The sequence below is a fragment of the Larimichthys crocea genome, chromosome I, assembly GCF_000972845.2.
Source record: "Larimichthys crocea isolate SSNF chromosome I, L_crocea_2.0, whole genome shotgun sequence".
NCBI lineage: Eukaryota > Metazoa > Chordata > Actinopteri > Sciaenidae > Larimichthys > Larimichthys crocea.
The window spans coordinates 23,105,377-23,123,162 of record NC_040011.1 but is presented as its reverse complement, the minus strand read 5'-3'; the positions used below and the strand labels follow the sequence as shown (position 1 = coordinate 23,123,162).

General features: G+C 39.0%; 1 protein-coding gene across 2 annotated transcripts; it reads left to right on the top strand.

The window, feature by feature from the left end:
* Positions 1–4,434: 4,434 nt before the first annotated feature.
* On the top strand, positions 4,435–15,256 carry adad1 (adenosine deaminase domain containing 1 (testis-specific)). Of its 2 annotated transcripts, none has more exons than XM_010731435.3 (13): positions 4,435–4,622; positions 5,339–5,493; positions 5,706–5,846; positions 6,301–6,471; positions 7,012–7,083; positions 7,390–7,515; positions 8,942–9,065; positions 10,363–10,533; positions 10,869–10,944; positions 11,038–11,194; positions 13,867–14,101; positions 14,371–14,503; positions 15,123–15,256. In XM_010731435.3, exons 2-13 carry the CDS (start codon positions 5,358–5,360, stop codon positions 15,231–15,233), a joined length of 1,653 nt encoding a protein of 550 aa, XP_010729737.2. In that variant the 5' UTR covers positions 4,435–4,622; positions 5,339–5,357; the 3' UTR covers positions 15,234–15,256. The 2 variants fall into 2 exon arrangements, with proteins under 2 accessions (XP_010729737.2, XP_010729736.2); XM_010731434.3 differs by having other exon boundaries at positions 5,339–5,517.
* The last annotated feature ends 2,530 nt before the right edge of the window (positions 15,257–17,786 follow it).

The following is a 17,786-nucleotide window of genomic DNA, read 5'->3' as shown; positions in this document are numbered from 1 at the left end:
AAACAACCCCTGGTAGATACATAGAAAGATAAACTTTTTGATCGACTTCATCATTGCTTTTCATACGTATGTACATCGCACAAGGATAGTGGAAACATTTGTTGTGTCTGTTTCTTGACCCGTTATCTTGGCTATTTTAAAGCAATTATTTTATTATTTTATTGTATTATTAGTCTAATAGAGTACAAGCTAAATGCCTGAAATGGATTTTAAAAATGAATGATGACAGCACTCAAGTTATTATTCATAAAACTGTTGATATCTCTAAAAGCAAAGAGAAAAAAAAAACAAGAAACAAACTGCTTGTCTTCCAGATTTCATTAATGGGAAAACTGAGTTGTGGTTAAAGTCATACACTCAAATTCGAGTGACTCATCTTTTTCCTCTTTCTTAGCCGCTTATGGGAAGATTAACAAGAGGATGGAGTGTGCAAACTCATTTCAGACCATGTCCTTTCCCTTTTCAAGTGTGACTGATCGTAGAAGTCAATTCAAACTTTGTCCCTACAATCTACGGGGGTGTAAAACCATATTGTTCCTGTGGTGACCTTCACTTCTCGCTGTCCGTGGGCTGATGTTCCACTTTACTTTTAAGCTCTCATAATTGCTAATCATTGCTCCCAGTGAGGGTACTTCATTGTTTAAGGGAGGAAATGAAAACTCTGAACTAGTAGCCTTTTATAACAATCCTTTAACATACAAAAAGTTTTGATTCTGTTGCCTGTACACAAGCACATAACCACAGGCAGCCACCACCTCACACCCACTGCCCTGAGCATATTGCTCAGTAGTATAAATAGCAATTAGGCTGGAAAATATATGCCATTAATAACATCCACCATTAAATACCAGCTAAAGCTATCCTAATGGGACACGGGACTTAGCCTAAAGCAGTCGTTCTCATGTCTGCATGCTTCACATAAAGTGTCATCAAACTCTTTTTATTTTCCCCTCATAAATCCAACTCATTTAACTTTGTTCCACTCTATATTTTTCCCCTGGTCACCCACACCTGGTATCAATCTTCCCATCTCCCATCTCATTCTTAGATTTTCTATACATAACCTAAAAATATATATTTTAAACAGTGCATCAATCATAATATATTCAGTGGTTAGTGGTTCAACAGGGCACAAGGTCACAAGCAGTGATGGTGATAATACTATGCTTTTTCTATAAATAACAAAGCAGGAGACTGTAAAACCCCCTAAAATCATCAGTGTGACGTGATATAAGTACATAGTGCACAAGGTATGCATCTATTTTAGGTGATCTGGATGTAGGGAAATTCCTAAACTACAAAATAAGTAACTTACATGAGACTTGCAGATATGGAAGGTATTTAAAATTTGCTTTTGTTTGTGTCAAGAGTAGGAGTGCGATCTCTTTGCTGTCAGCAAATGTATGTCTGACAGGAGGAGGAAGCTGCCCATGTATAGCGATATACCACAACTGTCATCACGTAAGGAGGGGGTGGGAGGTGAAAGGAAGCCCCCTCTCGATTACCGCCCACATCAGATTTTCACAATTTACTGAATTCCAGTGGAACAATGGTCTTGCATGGGCCAAAAAGAGACTTGCTAAAAGGTCAGGATTAAATGTTGACAGTAAATCATAACCTAAGCAAGAGTTTTGTTTCCTTCATGCAGAGATTAACTTTCCAGATTAGGTACAAGAAATATACTTTTAATTTGTGAACACTTGCGTTCTGACTTGTTAAATGTATGTGCAAATTATACTATTATGCAGTTATAATGTTGCAGTTATAATGTTGCAAAAGAATCCCAAGATACCAAGTCAGTTGATTAGCTTATACTTCTGCTCTGTCTGCCCTGGTTACTCTATTTGCATCTGATGTCTTAAACTGCTGCTGTTATTATTGTCCTCTTTTATTGGTGGTGTATAGACTGCAAGGATGACATATTTTTGTAAGGTAACCTGAAAGTTAGCATTGCATAGCAACTTTCAACAAAAAGCGGGCAAGATTTTTCAATTGCATTTTGGATTATTGCAAAAACTAACTTTGTCCAGCAAGAGAATCTTCACATATGAACACCACACTATTATGGTTTTAAAGCAGAAATGCAATTGTCAGAAGTAGAGCTAATGTTAGACTATAAATGAACATCATAGTCGCATGATTTTCGTCATGATGACAATGTCCCTGTCACCCTCTGTGGTCTCATTTTACCACTTGTTAACCGCCTTTTTAGAGACATGTTAAAGCTTCAAGATTACACCACTTGTGAATTTAGTGACCTGTTTTACATCATAGAAAGAAACGTAAAAATCCCTTAAGTTTGTATTAACCACAGACATTATTGCTGGCATTTAATCAAAAACCCATTCAAAAAACCCATTGATGTTAAGACCAGGGAGCAGAATGCTTACTCATGTTGGGATTTTAAGACTAATTTCTGGAGCTCTGCTTGGATGTGAAGAACTAAAAATACCCCTTGTGGAGCATTTGTGGTGGCCTGCTGAATGTAAAGGTTTGTGAGTTATGTGCCAGTTCTGTAAATTGATCGACTTATTAATTGATTTAAGACAGCTGAATCATTTTCCAGCATCTCAGTTGTGCACTTACCTGGGGTGCAAAAAAATAATACGGATTGAAATTTGGGAGGTTCTGGGATCCCTTTTTTGTTTGATGATGTACATACTGATGTTTCAGGTATAATGTTTACCTCACATTTAAGTTTGTTAACATTTGCTAATTAGCACTAAACACATGTATTTAATCATAAAATTTGGTCCAGTGTGTAACATTTAGGGGGCTCTGTTACAGACATGTTTTTATTAATGTGAAAACACCTGTAAATAAGTATCCTAATGGTATTTGTTTTTCACATGTTTATGTCCCCTGTGGTTTGTCCATCTTAGGATGAAGAAGGTGAGCCAACAGAGTTGAGAATAAGACCGTTTCCACAGCAGCCATTTTGATATAAAATATTAGGGTAAACACAGGTGTTACCAATGATACTAATCAAACAGAGTCAGAGTGCTGCATGTTTGTAGTCTCTGCCGCAATAAATGGAACTGAACATTAATTCGTATCACTGGAAACACCGGCGTTGATTTCATGTCAAAATGGCTACTGTGAAAAAGGTCAAGGCAATAGGTGTCTTGACATTTTATTCTGTCATCCTCATGGTGGCGCTAGACGAAAAGTCAGTATATCACCAAAGACATTATGGCTTTTTCTAAGAAGCGTGAATAGCTGTACAAAATTTCAAGACAACAAAGGAGTTCTTGAAAGGAGTCCATATATAATATGGACTTCTCACTACACCGAAGTCGCGTCGACGTATTTTTTTCAAACAGTGTAGTTCTTCTTACTTTGGAAACCATAGACATATATACGCAGACGCCGCATTGAGCGCTGAATTGTACGTCGACGTCGCCGCCATTTTGGATGTGGCAAAGTGGACTCTTAAGTTGCAGAGTGGCAAAAAGCTGTGCAAGAGTATTCTTTACCAATGTTTTTAACTTGGAAACACACACACAGACTGCAGTTGTATAGCTGTATAGATATGTATGTTCATCAATGCCCCCCGTGTATATATGTTCATCAATGTGCATTTTTGATATATTTACACTGTTTATACTGCTATATCTACACTGTGTATATCTTTTTATATTTGTCATATTTATACTGTTTATATTTGCTGTATTTAGATCTGTTTAAACTTGTATATATTTTATATTTCATGTTTATTGAAACAGCAGGGATATGTGTGTGTATATATATATATACATACACACACACACACACACACACACACACACACACATACATACATACATACATACATACATACATAAATATTTCAGTATTTATCATCACAGTAACAGTGTTACACACATCAGTAGCTGTAAACACTCAGCATTAGAAAAACACATACGTTGGTTTGGTGCTTACATAAGGAGTAAACATTTATAATCATCACTTTAAAAGTTACATACGTTGTTTTTGGTGCCTGTTTGTTTCCCAGATATATTAATGTGTATGTGAATGGGTGTATAAGAGGCATTAACTTAAAGCACTTTGTAGAAAGGTGCTTTGTTAAGTTCAGTCCATTTCCTTTTATTAGTTCACGGAGCAGATCTGCCACATCCAGTATGGCGGACACGTTAACGTAACGCAGCAACGGACCAACCTGCTCAATGAGGCGTCTATGTGTATATGTTTATGTGTATATGTCTATGTGTATATGTCTATGTGTATATGTCTATACGTATATGTCTATGTGTATATATCTATGTGTATATGTTTATGTGTATATGTTTATGTATATATGTCTATGTGTATATGTCTATGTGTATATGTCTATGTGTCTATGTATATATGTTTATGTGTATATGTCTATGTATATATGTCTATGTGTATATGTCTATGTGTATATGTCTATGTTGGAAACGAGCTCTGACCGCCGTCAATCAAAGCTGCACCCGCCAACTCGAGCGCGTTCGACCCGCCCACGCTGCGCCAGCTTCGGTGACCGCGCGGACACGAACACTATGAGCACGGTTTAAAAGTAAACACGAGCAGTTGACGAATTTAAAGTTTAGTAACGTCGCGTCCACTGTCAGATTGGACGGTGTATTCAGCAACAGCTTCGGGTGAGTTTGGAAATACTTTTTATGAGCTAAATGTTTAGTTTGGCATGACTTGGCACGACTCTTGTTAACTGAAATTAAAGGAGCTAGCTATGTTATAACTTGATAACTTGAGTATTAGCTTGCTACTAGTTTTTATTTTTCTTGTTAAGCTGCAGAAAGACTAAAGACTAATTTGTAAGTTGCAAATTGACGCCACTTCTAAGTCCAATTGGCAAGAGCTGGTCACACCTGGTTATACCAGGATGCCCTTGAACCCTTGAAACTCTTGCAAGGACCCTCTTTATGAACTACAGTGGTCCCTAGTTTATCGCGGGGGATGCGTTCTAAAAATAACACGCAATAAACGAAATCCGAGAAGTAAGTTTTACGATTATTATACATGTTTTAAGGCCGTAAAATCCCTAACCAAACACTTTTATACACCTTTTTACACGCATTTTGTACAGTACTCCCTTATTAATCAGGACGCAGAACACATGTGCGGTTCTCACTTAGCCAATCAGGACGCAGAACACAATGCACGTTCATACTGTACAGTACGCTGTAAAAAAAAAAGCATGCAAAATTACACTAAAAAAATCAGCGAGTCCGCGAAATGTGAACCGCGATATAGCGAGGGACGACTGTATACTGTTAGTCTGCTCTGTCTGTTTTTTCTGTGTGTCATTTCAAGTCAGTCGTGCTATAATGTTAGTTTGGTGTTCTCTTCTTTTCAGTCTTGTCAAACCCTTCAGGATGTTTCCAGCTGGTGGATCATTTCAAAGTTCCAGAGGAGCCTGTTTTGCACAAAACCTCAGGAAGAATTGGCCTGCAACATCAGGGCCGACTGAATCATATGAACGTCGGTATAACTCAAACAGTCCCAGCAAAGGTGGCTTTGACCGTCAAGTGAAAAGTAAATTCAGACCTACAGTTTCAGATTATGATTTGCTTAGATGTATCTCGCCAGTGATAATTAATGTAAAAACTAATCAACATGATAACATTAAGATGTGTGAGGTCTGATCTGTCACAGGGCAGTACATCCCAATGAAGAAAGTTCTATATGTGTAAAATTTTAACTTGCCCTTTCTACACCCTAAGGTCGTGCTGCCAAGCCAACAGTCTCACCTAAAGAGCTGATTGACAGATACAGGGAAGGCAGTGTGAATGCCCTGTCTTTACTCCATCAGCTTGCCCAGGTATTACAGTTTCACCTGGAAATAAAGGAGACCGCGGTCCCAGGTAAAGCTTATTAGGATGTCTGTGTTTGTTCTAATTCACTTCAAAGACTACTACTGTTGATACTGGTCTGTGGAGACCTGTTGATGCTTTTCAATTTATTTATGCACAAAATGTATGTTCCCTGTGTTCAAATTCAAATCTGGGACTTTTGATTCCATTAATAATTGCATCACTTCAGAATTAGTTGTTTTACAGCTAGAACAAACAAGCATGTACATTAGTGATGAATTTGAGTCAGAGTTGAAAACCCAAAGATATAGCATCAGCAGATCTCCCAGTTGGCTGGTTATAATGAAAACTTGCAGGCCCTGAGCTGTTTACATGATTTTCCAGAATGTGTCTACTTACTGACTTGACAATAGTGACTGATTTACCAAAAAAAAGAGAGGAAAAAAATCCACAGCCAGAGCTAAGGATTGGTCTCCAATCAATTTCTCAACTCTTGTTTTCTCAGGTGACATACCAGCACTTTATTTTGCCTTTTCTGTGGTGATTGATGGGGTTAAGTACAAGACTGGCATGGGAACAAACAAGAAGGAGGCTCGGCACCAAGCAGGGGAGCTCGCTTTAGAGGAACTGCTGCCCACCTTGGAACCAGAAAAGTCTGTTCTGCCTGAGACATCAGGTTAGGGTCTGAAGCTGGTGAAAGTATCATGTATTTCTTCAGTAGACTATTAAAGGTTATCGTCATTTACCATATTAGTTTCTCTGCCTCAGTACAGTTAGTTTAATTTCTGACAAAGAAGTACAATGAACCCCGCACCAAATTCATCCATAAAGAAAGAAGCTTTCTTGTGCCATTGAAATACTTTTCACAGTGAAATCATGAAAGCCCACTGTTCTACTGCTTAAAGGAAAATATTGGCTCGACACTAGATTTGGGAAGCAAAACAGATTTATGTAACCTTTTTATCTATACAGTGTAGGTAGGCTGAGCATATATGCTCTTGTACAACATTGATATGTGAGATTAAAATATGCATGTAGGCATGACGGAAAAATACACAGGCTGATGCAGGCTCAACTGAAGCCGCTACAGCCGCTTATGGGACCATTATTAAAAGTGGTCAACTTTAATTGTTAAAAACTGTTATAGTAGAGTGTAGCCTCATTATAAGGTGGTCCTTATCTTCATTAATTTCCCTGTCTTTTCTTTCCCCCTCAGATGTCCCTCCACTCCTGCCAGTAAAAGAGCAGCCCTCCATCTCTGACGTCCATCCTTGTAGAGCCATGCGTGGTAAATCTTCATTTCTGTTTGACTCTCGATGTCAGCAAAGTACACCTAAACAATACGAATTTAAATCTGTTAAATACAGCAACAACACAACAGAAATGGAGTCATGTTAAAACTGAAAAAACGAACTCAAAAAAATAAATAAAATAAAACTTAAAAAAAAATAAAAAATGCAGCGACAGGGTGAAGTGCATGGAATACTCTCCTACTACTATAGAATATACATACATCTGTGTATGGTTTTCTCATTTGGTTTTGTCATGAGATCAGTTAAAGCTCACTTGAATTTTCTTTATTCTTGGTGTTCAGAAAGGAAAAATTTCGCCAACCTCCAGATTCTACATGCTGTCAGGGATCGGCTCAGTAAACTGATGAACAGCCACCCAGAGTTCTCTTCTTGTGCAGACACCACAGCGGCATTCATCCTTCAGACTTGTAAGTGAACTCTCACCAGGAGAAAAAAACGTGAGATGTATCATGGTCCGAAGAACGGTGTTATGTAGTAGTTGTAGTATCTGTCGGTTCATCTGGAAGTACCAGTATCAGCCTGACTGTGTGTGTGGTTCATTGTATTGTGTTCTATAGCATTTTTTGACACACGTGTGGAAAGTAAATAATATACATGAATAAAAATGATATAAATGAATTAGAGTTGCACGATACCCACGGTATACCCGGTACCCCGCGGTGCCAAATCATAACCGTCACTACTATACTAGAAATTTTACACAACGGTATTACCGTGGATTACTATACTACCGGTGCCAGTCTCCGCTACATAGCGGCCGCCTCTGCTCTCCTCCCGGCTTCTCACTGCATGCTACTCCCTTGTAAACAAACCAACATGGAACCGCAACCGAACTACACAGCAGCTGAATGATTGGCTGTTTGCCTGTTACTGGTGACGTCCGGGGATATGATAGGCTGTTTCCGCACGCTGGGTCCGCCTGTCTGTTAGCTGATTGGCTGTTCGTGTGTTTCTGCCGGCAAGAACGAACTCCGCGAAGACAGCTCCGCTTCGATAGAAACTCGCTTCAAAACAAACAACAAGCTAAAGTTCTGTCTCGCCCAGACACGAGATAACACACTCACCATGGCAGAAGCACCGGGCCCGAGCAGCGAGTCTGCCGTGGCGTCTTCGTCAGTGGCATCACTAATTTTGCTTAAAAAACAAACGTCGTTGTTTCAAACTAACTTGTACAAATACATTGCAGTTTATAAAAATAATAATAATAAAAAAAGGCCGCAGTATCGCGATAATACCCGGAACCGCGATACTTTGTCTGGTATAGTATCGTGGTTACTCATTTTGGTATCGTGACAACTCTAAAATGAATATACTTGTACATTCTGCCTTTTTAAGCTAGTGTTTATCAGATAAGATGTATGATACAAAAAACACATTGGAAACTTTCTGTAAACTTTAAATTGAGTACAGGATTTCAACTTGGCACTAAAGTAGGGAAATGGTTGAATCACTAAGTTTTTGTCTTGAATGAATATGCAGACGTTATACACTGTGCTACAGTATAAACACAAGTTCATGTCATCCAGTTCAATTACAAAGCAAAAAATAAGACCTCTGATTTATAATCTGCGATAAAATTAGGATTTTTAAGGCTGTGTCACAGAAATGTAGAAAGCTTTACAAAGTAGTATTTATATATTTATATAGTGTATACAGCTGTCCATAGTACTGTTGACTGCATTATGTATAAAATAGGGTACAGAAAAATAAGGAACAGTTGCGTGACCGTATAAGAATGAAAACGCAATGTTCCACTCTTACAGTTCATTCAACAGTTAGGTGGCCACTAGCAAAGTACACTGTGTTTTACTTTTGTACAAACTCTTCCTGTAGCTGGCGGATGTGAGGTGGTTGCTTTCGGCACTGGGAATTTCATTACCAAAGAGAAGCCCTCGTCCTGTGGACGGATAGTTCATGATTCGCATGCAGTGGTAACTGCAAGGAGATCACTTATGAGGTTAGTTGCAAACACAACCCTGTGTGATAATCTGTCACATTAATGCACTGAGCAGTAAAAGTGTTATATTTTCATGTGAGCTAATGACACTTAATATTTTTTTTCAAGCACAGAGGTGACAAGTTTTCAAGATGAATATTATTCTAGAGGCTTTTATTCATTTCATGAACCCGCTGAAGGCCCCCAAACATCAAGATTCACAACACCAGTTTTAACACCTTCAAATACTGAGCTGTTTGTAAAATGCGGTCACACAGATGACACATTTGTTGAATGTGCACCTTCAGCCGCTGGAGTAAGTGTCACATATGTAGACCACAGTAGCCTACAAACGTCTCTGAGAATAACTCTATGTGGCTTCATTTCCTGTTGTTTCGTTAAGCAGTCGAATGCTCTGAGACCGTTCTCTCACGATTTACCATCCAGCCAATATGCTGTCTTTGTATTCCTTGTTTTCTTCATATCTTGATAACTTCTTGTTGTCAGAGATCTACAAAACGAACTGGAAAAGTTTATTTATGTGGCCTTGTCTGAAAGAGGAAGAGCTAATGAAAACAAGCATGAATTCACAATAGCTGTGAACATATACATGCACATTTACCTACTCAAATATGGACTTCCAAACACTTCACCTGCATGGCTAATTTTAACTTTTTGAGTGGAAACTGTGCTAAAGAGTGGATCGATCAATTGTTAGACTGAGATATAGAGGTGCTGTTCACAGATTAAAAGAACAATCATAGTCATGACTACTGTTAAAAAAAACAAAACAAACGAGTAGTAAACAATTCAATGATTCACCAATATTTGCATTGTATAAGTAAGTATTTAAGTAAGTTTTTATTCAGCCCTGATGTCACGCCACACTTGTGTTTAAAGGCAGAAATGAATTTATTCATTTTTCCATAATCGCTTGTCCATATCAGGGTCACAGAGCGCTGAAGCCAAGCCTAGCTGACATTAAAAGGTGGGGTATGCCGCACATTGGGCTGAATCATAGAGACAACCATTTAGGCACACATTCACATGGACATTTCAGAGTCGCTGAACCCACACAGACGCAGGGAGAACATACAAACTCTCAGCTGGTTTATGCGTTAAACCCAGAACCTTCTTGCTAACCACTGTGCTGTCCTATAGTCAGTATTGATATTGAAATATTGGTTAAAATTTGATTATTTGGTTTGGTACAGTAAAATTAAAGCAGAATGTTTTTGGAGTATTTAATGTGTAGAATGTTTTGAATTTTGCTCTATTGAAAATACTGACATCAGCCATTCTCAACCTGTGCTGTCAGGTTTCTTTACCGGCACCTGCTGATGTTCTTCAGCAAAAGGGACAATCTGACCGAGAAGTCGATCTTCCAGCAGAACAGCAGCAGCAGCCTCCTGAGTGTGAAGAGCGGCATCACCCTCCACCTTTATGTGAACCAACTGCCAAAGGGTGCTGCTCAGATCCCTTCCAAGCTGTGAGTGTTCTCAGATGGTACTAGAGGTCGTGTGATTAAATTTTAAAGTCTCAAGTAAGGAAAAGGTCATGATAACCAATTATTTGGATTTAAATTTATTTACCCTTTTTGTAAATTGTTGCTACTTAAACAGCTAGCAGTTGTCATGACACAAGACGCAGACGTAAAAATCATTCCTCAGGCTTGCTCTGCTGTTTTGCTCTCAATCTTATGTGGCTATGTTTGTTAGCAGTCAAGTCTTCATTAGGGGCACAAAGCAGACAACAGATCTGGGGTTAAGTATAATGAATAATATTTCTACAAATGCAAATTTTCCTCCTTCGCTCCATTCTCAGGCGCCTGAATCCACTCTCCATTTCTGCATGGCAAGTCAACAACGAAATCAGCCTGCATGTGTCAGTGCAAAGCAAGGTGACTTTCATTCAGTTTGATAATGTTAATGTCGCTTGTATTGTATGATTTGTGTTCCTAAACGTATCATGGACTTACTTGTTTCTTTCAAAGGTTTTCTCAGTTTTCTCGTCAGCGTTTGATCAGTCTGTCTCCAAGGTGGTCAGCATGTCCACCACAGACAAGCTCACTCAGTGGCAGGTGCTAGGATACCAGGGAGCCTTGCTCAGCCACTTCATCGAGCCCATCTATGTCCAAAGTATCCTCATCGGCAAGTCAAAGTCATTGATTGTTCTTATTTTAAGCTGTGAAGTGGTGTAGCCATCTACAGCCAGGACGACTTGTGATCTCTACCTAACTTGAACTGATTAGTGTTTTCCCATTGATCCACCTTTTGAGTATAATGCAGTCCAATACACCACAAACATCAGCATCAGGACTCAGTTTACAGAATATGGCAGAAATGGAACAGACTAATAACTATGCTTTTATTCGTGTGTAAACACCTGAAAATAAGATAAAGGTACAATATGTAAGATTGAATTCCAAGCTCGAATTCCAAACGGTGGAGGGAGTCCCCCCCCCGACAATGCTCACGCAGGGTGCCAGGTTGATGCCGCTGAACTTTCACTAGCGCTGGACGAGCGAAATGTAATGTAAACGTAACTATCTAACTCTGATACTCTGCTGTTGTGTTATGGCTTTGTTTATTTCATGAATCCAGCTTCTGAATTGGAGTCTGACTCGCAATTTACGCTGTAAAATAGTGACACGAGAGAGAGAAACACAGAAAGGGCTGGCTCAATTCGGGGCAGCGGCAGCTAGAAGTGGCACTTCCCCACTGACCTGCCGCTGTGTGGGGCAGCTGCCACTGACCTGCCGCGACAACTGAACTAAACCCACTGGCCAGCTAGCTCTATTCCCGTCACTTCACCAGCAATGTCTTTTACCTAGTTTCTTCCTTGATAACCCAGCTGCACACAGATCACAGACAAATGTTTATGCTGTTTATAATGAACTTACGACCCAGTTTGTATGTCCTCTATCGCAGAAAAGTCAGATAACCCTAAACAACAGCTACATTTGCTCTCGTTCGGACCCGTCTTACATTAGATTATTTTTGTGATTACTGTAGTACTACAGTATAATCACTGAATGTGAGAACTCGAAGTTGGAAATTACTAAATGCCTTTTCAGGAGAAAATTAGGCTTGTTCTACGTGAGATGTATGAAATGACTATATCGCGACCATTGAGTACTTGTCATATGAATGTTTTAAGCCGTCGGCATTTAATTCTCCGGAGTTTTTCCTGTGTCACTCAAGGCTCCACTCACATCGGAGGCGTATGCGCCGCGATCACCAGAGCTGATCGCTGTCAGTCTAGTCAATGAGAGCACTCACACAGGGCGCGCTGCGGAGCGTCTCAGAAGCGTCTCTCTGTGCCACATGTCGCTTATCACAACTTCACATCAACGTGTATCGCGATATAGCTTAAAAATATCGAGATATTGGTTATAGGCCATATCGTGCAGCCCTAGCTGGGCCATAAATTTGAAAATAAAAACATCGGGTTTTTGTCAACAAGCAAATATTTCAATGTAGCATGTTTCCTTAAGAACTGATGATTTAGCACAAGGGTGCTAAGTACGGCCCCGGGGGCCAATCACGACCCACGGTCAGATTTCATGTGGCCCGAAGACTTATTTTTATAATACATTATTTATGGCCTGCGTGAAGCATTTGAACCTTTAAAAGACATAACATATGTTGTTATATATCTGTAGATCTAACACAAACTATTACTTTCTGAATTATTTTGTGAAAGACAAGAGCAGGAGTGATATGTTTTAAACTTAAATGTTAACAGACTTTGCATTACTCATAAGTCATTTTTAGAATTTACATGATCTTAAGATTTGTATCAACTTTAACGTATTCATACAATTTATTCTGATTCCAGATGTGAAAGAAAGGAAGAACTGTTTTTTTAGATTTGTTCACACCTGATTGGCTTAGATTTGGTTACAGTGTCATTTAAAAAAAAAAAAGTGTATGCATTTGTTTGTAACTTTTGTTAGTAATTTTTTCATTTTTAAAATGTTAGTATGGGCCCCCAGGCATCTTTACATTGTCTAGTCTGGCCCTCTTTCAAAAAATTTTTGGACAACCCCGATATAGCATATTCATTTTATGATTTAATACAGTAAATATCTTACATATTGTACCTTTAACTTAGAATAAGCCTTTTATGTCTACAGAAACTTCAGGTTCCTCTTACAATGAGAATATGGCTGATTGCAGCCATGCTCATGCAAATAACACAACTAGCAAACAATAGAACGGGTGTGAAAAGTTCTACTCAAGTTTCCATGTCAGCTTTTCCGAAAGACAAGGTAAAATCGGATTTTCCATGTGACTCTGACCGCTCCTCTTTTCCTAATCATAACTGCTATATAACCAACATTTGACTCATCTATAGGAAAGGGAAACTCCAAAATTAGTTGTATTGGATAGGTGTGAAAATTATAGAACACCTTTTTTATACTAACATTTAAGGTAACATTGACAACAAAAATGTCAAAAGTGGCAACAGTGACAACAATGGGACTGCTGATAAATTGTCACTGCGGTCGAGTACACTATTAGACAATTATCAGACTCTTCTGTCACCTGTCAGCTTCACACACAAAACATTAAAAAAAGAGTAGACCTAACCCCTATTAATTTTATTTCAATCGTCTCAGTAACAGACATAAAAAGTTCCTATTGTCATTTTATTGTTTTTACAGTGTAAAAAATTAATGACTTCTGCAACCAATTCAGTATAATCTTCTATGAAATGACAAAAGACTAGATGTATCGCAATGCCACTATGGAAATATTGCACAGTCCCCTCATATCAGGTATATCTGTTTTAACTTTCCAAATCTTACATCCTACAGGTGACTCTGGCTGCAGTGATACCCGTGGCATGGAGATCTCCATGAGCCAGCGTGTGGAGGGAATCACCTTCCAGCTGCCAAAGTTCTATTGCATGATGAGGCCTCACATCATGCTGGTGTCCTCTGTGGCTACCAACAACACAGACAGTGGCCAGATAACCTACGGTATCAACTGGACTGAAGGAGACAGCTCGCTGGAGGTGGTGGATGGCCTGGACGGCAAGACCATTCAGCAGTAAGAGCTTACTGTTGATCACAGCATAATTAATGAGAAATCATCAATGATTAAGTGGATTACAATCATTACAAAATTGAAACAAAGCAGTCCGGGAATCTAAGAGCAGGTTAACTGACAAACTGTGAGAAGTTAAACTGTAGCTAATGTTCCTCAGCTTGACAAGTCAGTCAGCTGGCAAGGGATTTACATACTTCGAATTTTCTTGCTAGCTTTGTCTGTGGGGGCAATGTCAAAGCTGTTTCCTTACACGTATTGTCTTGTTGTAGATCCCCCTTTAAGAGTGGTCCTACTCTGGCAAGCCGTTTGTGCAAGGCGGCAATGCTGCACCGCTTCAGGTTGGTGGCCATAGAGGCTCAAAGGCAGGACCTGCTGAATACAAGCTCCTACAGAGAAGCCAAGGTAACCTCAAACACCGATAGACAGTATATTGCAACAATGATCCACTCACATTCACTATATTTGCTCATCAGAAGCAGACACTGTGTTTTTATCAATACACATAGTTAGTCCTACTAGTGAAATCCCCAGTCTGCAAACACTTTGTTGTCCACTCCAATTATACAGCTCGCTTAATATTTCAGTAGCTAGCTGTTAGTGCTCAAAGATAAGTTTAACTAATTGTGAAGCTTGACTGTTTACAAGAAATCTGTAATGGACTGGTTGCTAAGCAGACATGTCATAGCAGGAAACTCACAGGTATATTAGTGATAGCTGTATTCCACTTAGTGGAGGTCCTGGTCTTGTGCTTGCCGGATCACATTCAGCGTGAAACTGAGCTGTTACTGTCATTACACCTGTGTTTTTCTTTTTTGATAGTTCTAAATGTCTGCTGGGCAACCAGTCCTTCCGTTCTTCAGTTAACTGCAATACATTTGCAGTACTGTTTTCCCTCCTAACTTCACTACATCATGTCACACTAAAAATGGATTTTGTGAAGGCCATCACTTTATATGCTTTAGAAAATCTGTGGGGATCGTTGTTATTCATAATACTTCTATTGTTTTTTTTGTCACTGAAGAGGATGGCGAAGCCATACCAGGAGGCCAAGAGCATGCTGAAGGCGTACCTGTCCCAGCAGGGATTTGGTAACTGGCTGGTAAAGCTTCCAATTAGTGATAACTTCAAGTGAATAAAACTACCTTACTCACACTAGAGAAAAGCAGTTGTATGTTTTCAGTGTTAAAACTTAAATTAGTTTGCGAGAAGCACATCTTGGTGGATTTTACTGTGCTGGCAGTAAGAAGTTTCTGTTGTGGTTTCTAAAGGGGATATAGTCAATCCCTGTTCATGGTTTAAAAGCAGTTTTGTGCTTTTGAACTGTCTGTGACTTGATAGGGTTACATCCAGTTGTCTAAATGGACTACAAATATTATTCTCAAAGTCCTGAGTTTGAGTCTCCTGGGGAATAATCACATTGTTTGATAATTTTTCCAGCAGTGTAATTTAACACTTACTGTACGGGTACTGTACACTTGGTCATGCAAGGACATGAATCAAAATAAATCAGCCCAAACCAAAAAAAGCTTTAGTACAGTTTATTTTGCAAAATGCCAAAATTAAATTATAATTTGAGAACTCTTAAAAGCTAAGAGCTTACTATACCTTAACTGCTAAAAGTGGCAGAAAATTTGATTTAAAAAAAAAAACCCAGAACGGACATTGCATTTTACGTTGTAAAAGGTTGTTACAATTCATATTGACAGTTTTGATCTATTTTGTAAATGATGCTGTAGATTTCATGATATGCTTTTATTTTTATTGACGATTCCAACAGATGTCTGGAACTAGAAAACTACTAAAATAAATATTACGGTTGGTTTAAAAAAAAGTGAATGTTGTGATTACATTGCATATGATCAAGAACTAGTGTGTCAACAACCTTAACACAGAACATTTTATTTCACAAAACTCGCCACTAGCCGAAAGCTGGTCTGAGATTTGCTGGTCTGGTGTCCTTTTGCTTATTAACTCCTGACTTTTGTCTCTGTCATGCTCTGTCACCCGGTTACATTGCCCACTGGTCATTCCCCCTCACCCTGGGCCTGAAAACCTTCTCTTCCTGGCAGTCCACACTGCCTGTGGTACCAATGTACTCCCCAGTGCACGGAGCTCACCAGGCAGCATCATTTATCTGATTATAAGTCAGTGTCGCATCAGAATGATTTCAACTCTGTTGTTTTGTGATAGACCACAATGTTGCTTTAAATAAAAAAAATATTGTTGCTATCGCATGTGAACTGGCAAACATGTAGCATAGCTTCCCTTCACTTTTAGAAGAAAAACTTCCCCTTGCTCTTCTAACAACACTCCCTACCTCATGATCTGCAGTGACGTTTATAAGAAATGACTTGCATCTGCTTGGGGAGGTACAGTCTCCATACATTCAGCAGCTGGTGGACTGCACACTAATTTTTTTTCAGCATTTGACAGTAATTTGATTAAGAACTGCTGTTTTCCCATCTTTTTAAGGGACACAGGCCGTAATATGCAGGAATCTTGCTGCGTGTCACCCAATTGTAACTTGTTGACCCCCCATGTTGCAGGCTGACTGACTTGGCTCATACGTATACAGGAAATGCTTTGGTTTCCTGTGTATGTGATGCAGTGGATCATTTACTCTTTAAGTGTTGAGCAGACTTGTGAATGGAGTGGTGTGTTTACTTCCTACTGGTTTGGCAAACAGAAGGAATTACCAGTGCATTCAGGGAACGTGTGTCCAAGGATCAAGGCTTTCAGTTGTATGTACAGCTTGAGGTTTCTTACTTATTTGTTTGTTATATGTTTTCATACGTAGTGCAGAGTGTGATCAGTGCATCAAACCCTGATAGATTGTACAGGGTTTATGATTTCATGTCAGTACAGCAATGTTGTAAAATGGTTCAATGCAGAGTAGCTTTACTGGTTAGGTTCTGCTCCAGATTTGCAGATCCACAGAGTTGATGTCTTTTATTTATTTATTTTTGGAACTATTCTGGAGACATTTCTGCTCATCTTCCAACTTGCTTTAAATAATGATGCAGAGGGGAAACCTTCAAGCAGCACATGGACAAAGTAGTGTTGGGTTGATGCATGTTGTACTGTAAGATCATGCCGTGTAAGACACTGCATGTAAATTACCATCCTTCCTGCTATAGCCAGCACATTTTGGAAATATTCTGTGTTGTAAATCCATTTCATTGCTTTTCACTTAGCATGTAAATGTTGATAATCAAGACAAAATATTGACATCTGCCCTGTTAATTTGTTGGGTCACTAAACTCATATTTTAAAGACAATCCAGATGGTATGTCTAGGTCTGCTGTATATGAAAAGTGTACTGAGATAACTTCGGTGCTGTATATAAGTAAACATTAATAAACAGGAAGTCTCACAAGCTTTAAAGAAATCATCTCGTCTAAGCATTCATTTTTTAAGACTTGATTAATGCTCTTTCTTTGTATGTGTCTAACATCAGGAAGCCAACTCGCAGTTGACTTGCACCAACCCACGATGTTAATATTGTTAGTTGATTCTGATTGTTCTGTTTGTAATTAAATGCTGTCTTCACTTGTTTCTTGTGTTTGGCTGGAATCTATTGTGGCTTGTAGCATTTTCCATATTGTCACTGAAATTGTCTCTCCCTTTGTCGACATTAAAGGTTATTAATGTTGCTATTTAGTTTTTTATGTAGGTGAGTTTTGGC

Bases quoted from the DNA above. Each gene is read 5' to 3' on its own strand.
- adad1 (XM_010731434.3), top strand. From the start codon at position 5,358: ATGTTTCCAGCTGGTGGATCATTTCAAAGTTCCAGAGGAGCCTGTTTT. The intron at 10,534-10,868 runs GTGAGTGTTCTC...CTCCATTCTCAG, and splicing joins GCTCAGATCCCTTCCAAGCT to GCGCCTGAATCCACTCTCCA. The intron at 14,102-14,370 runs GTAAGAGCTTAC...GTCTTGTTGTAG, and splicing joins GACGGCAAGACCATTCAGCA to ATCCCCCTTTAAGAGTGGTC.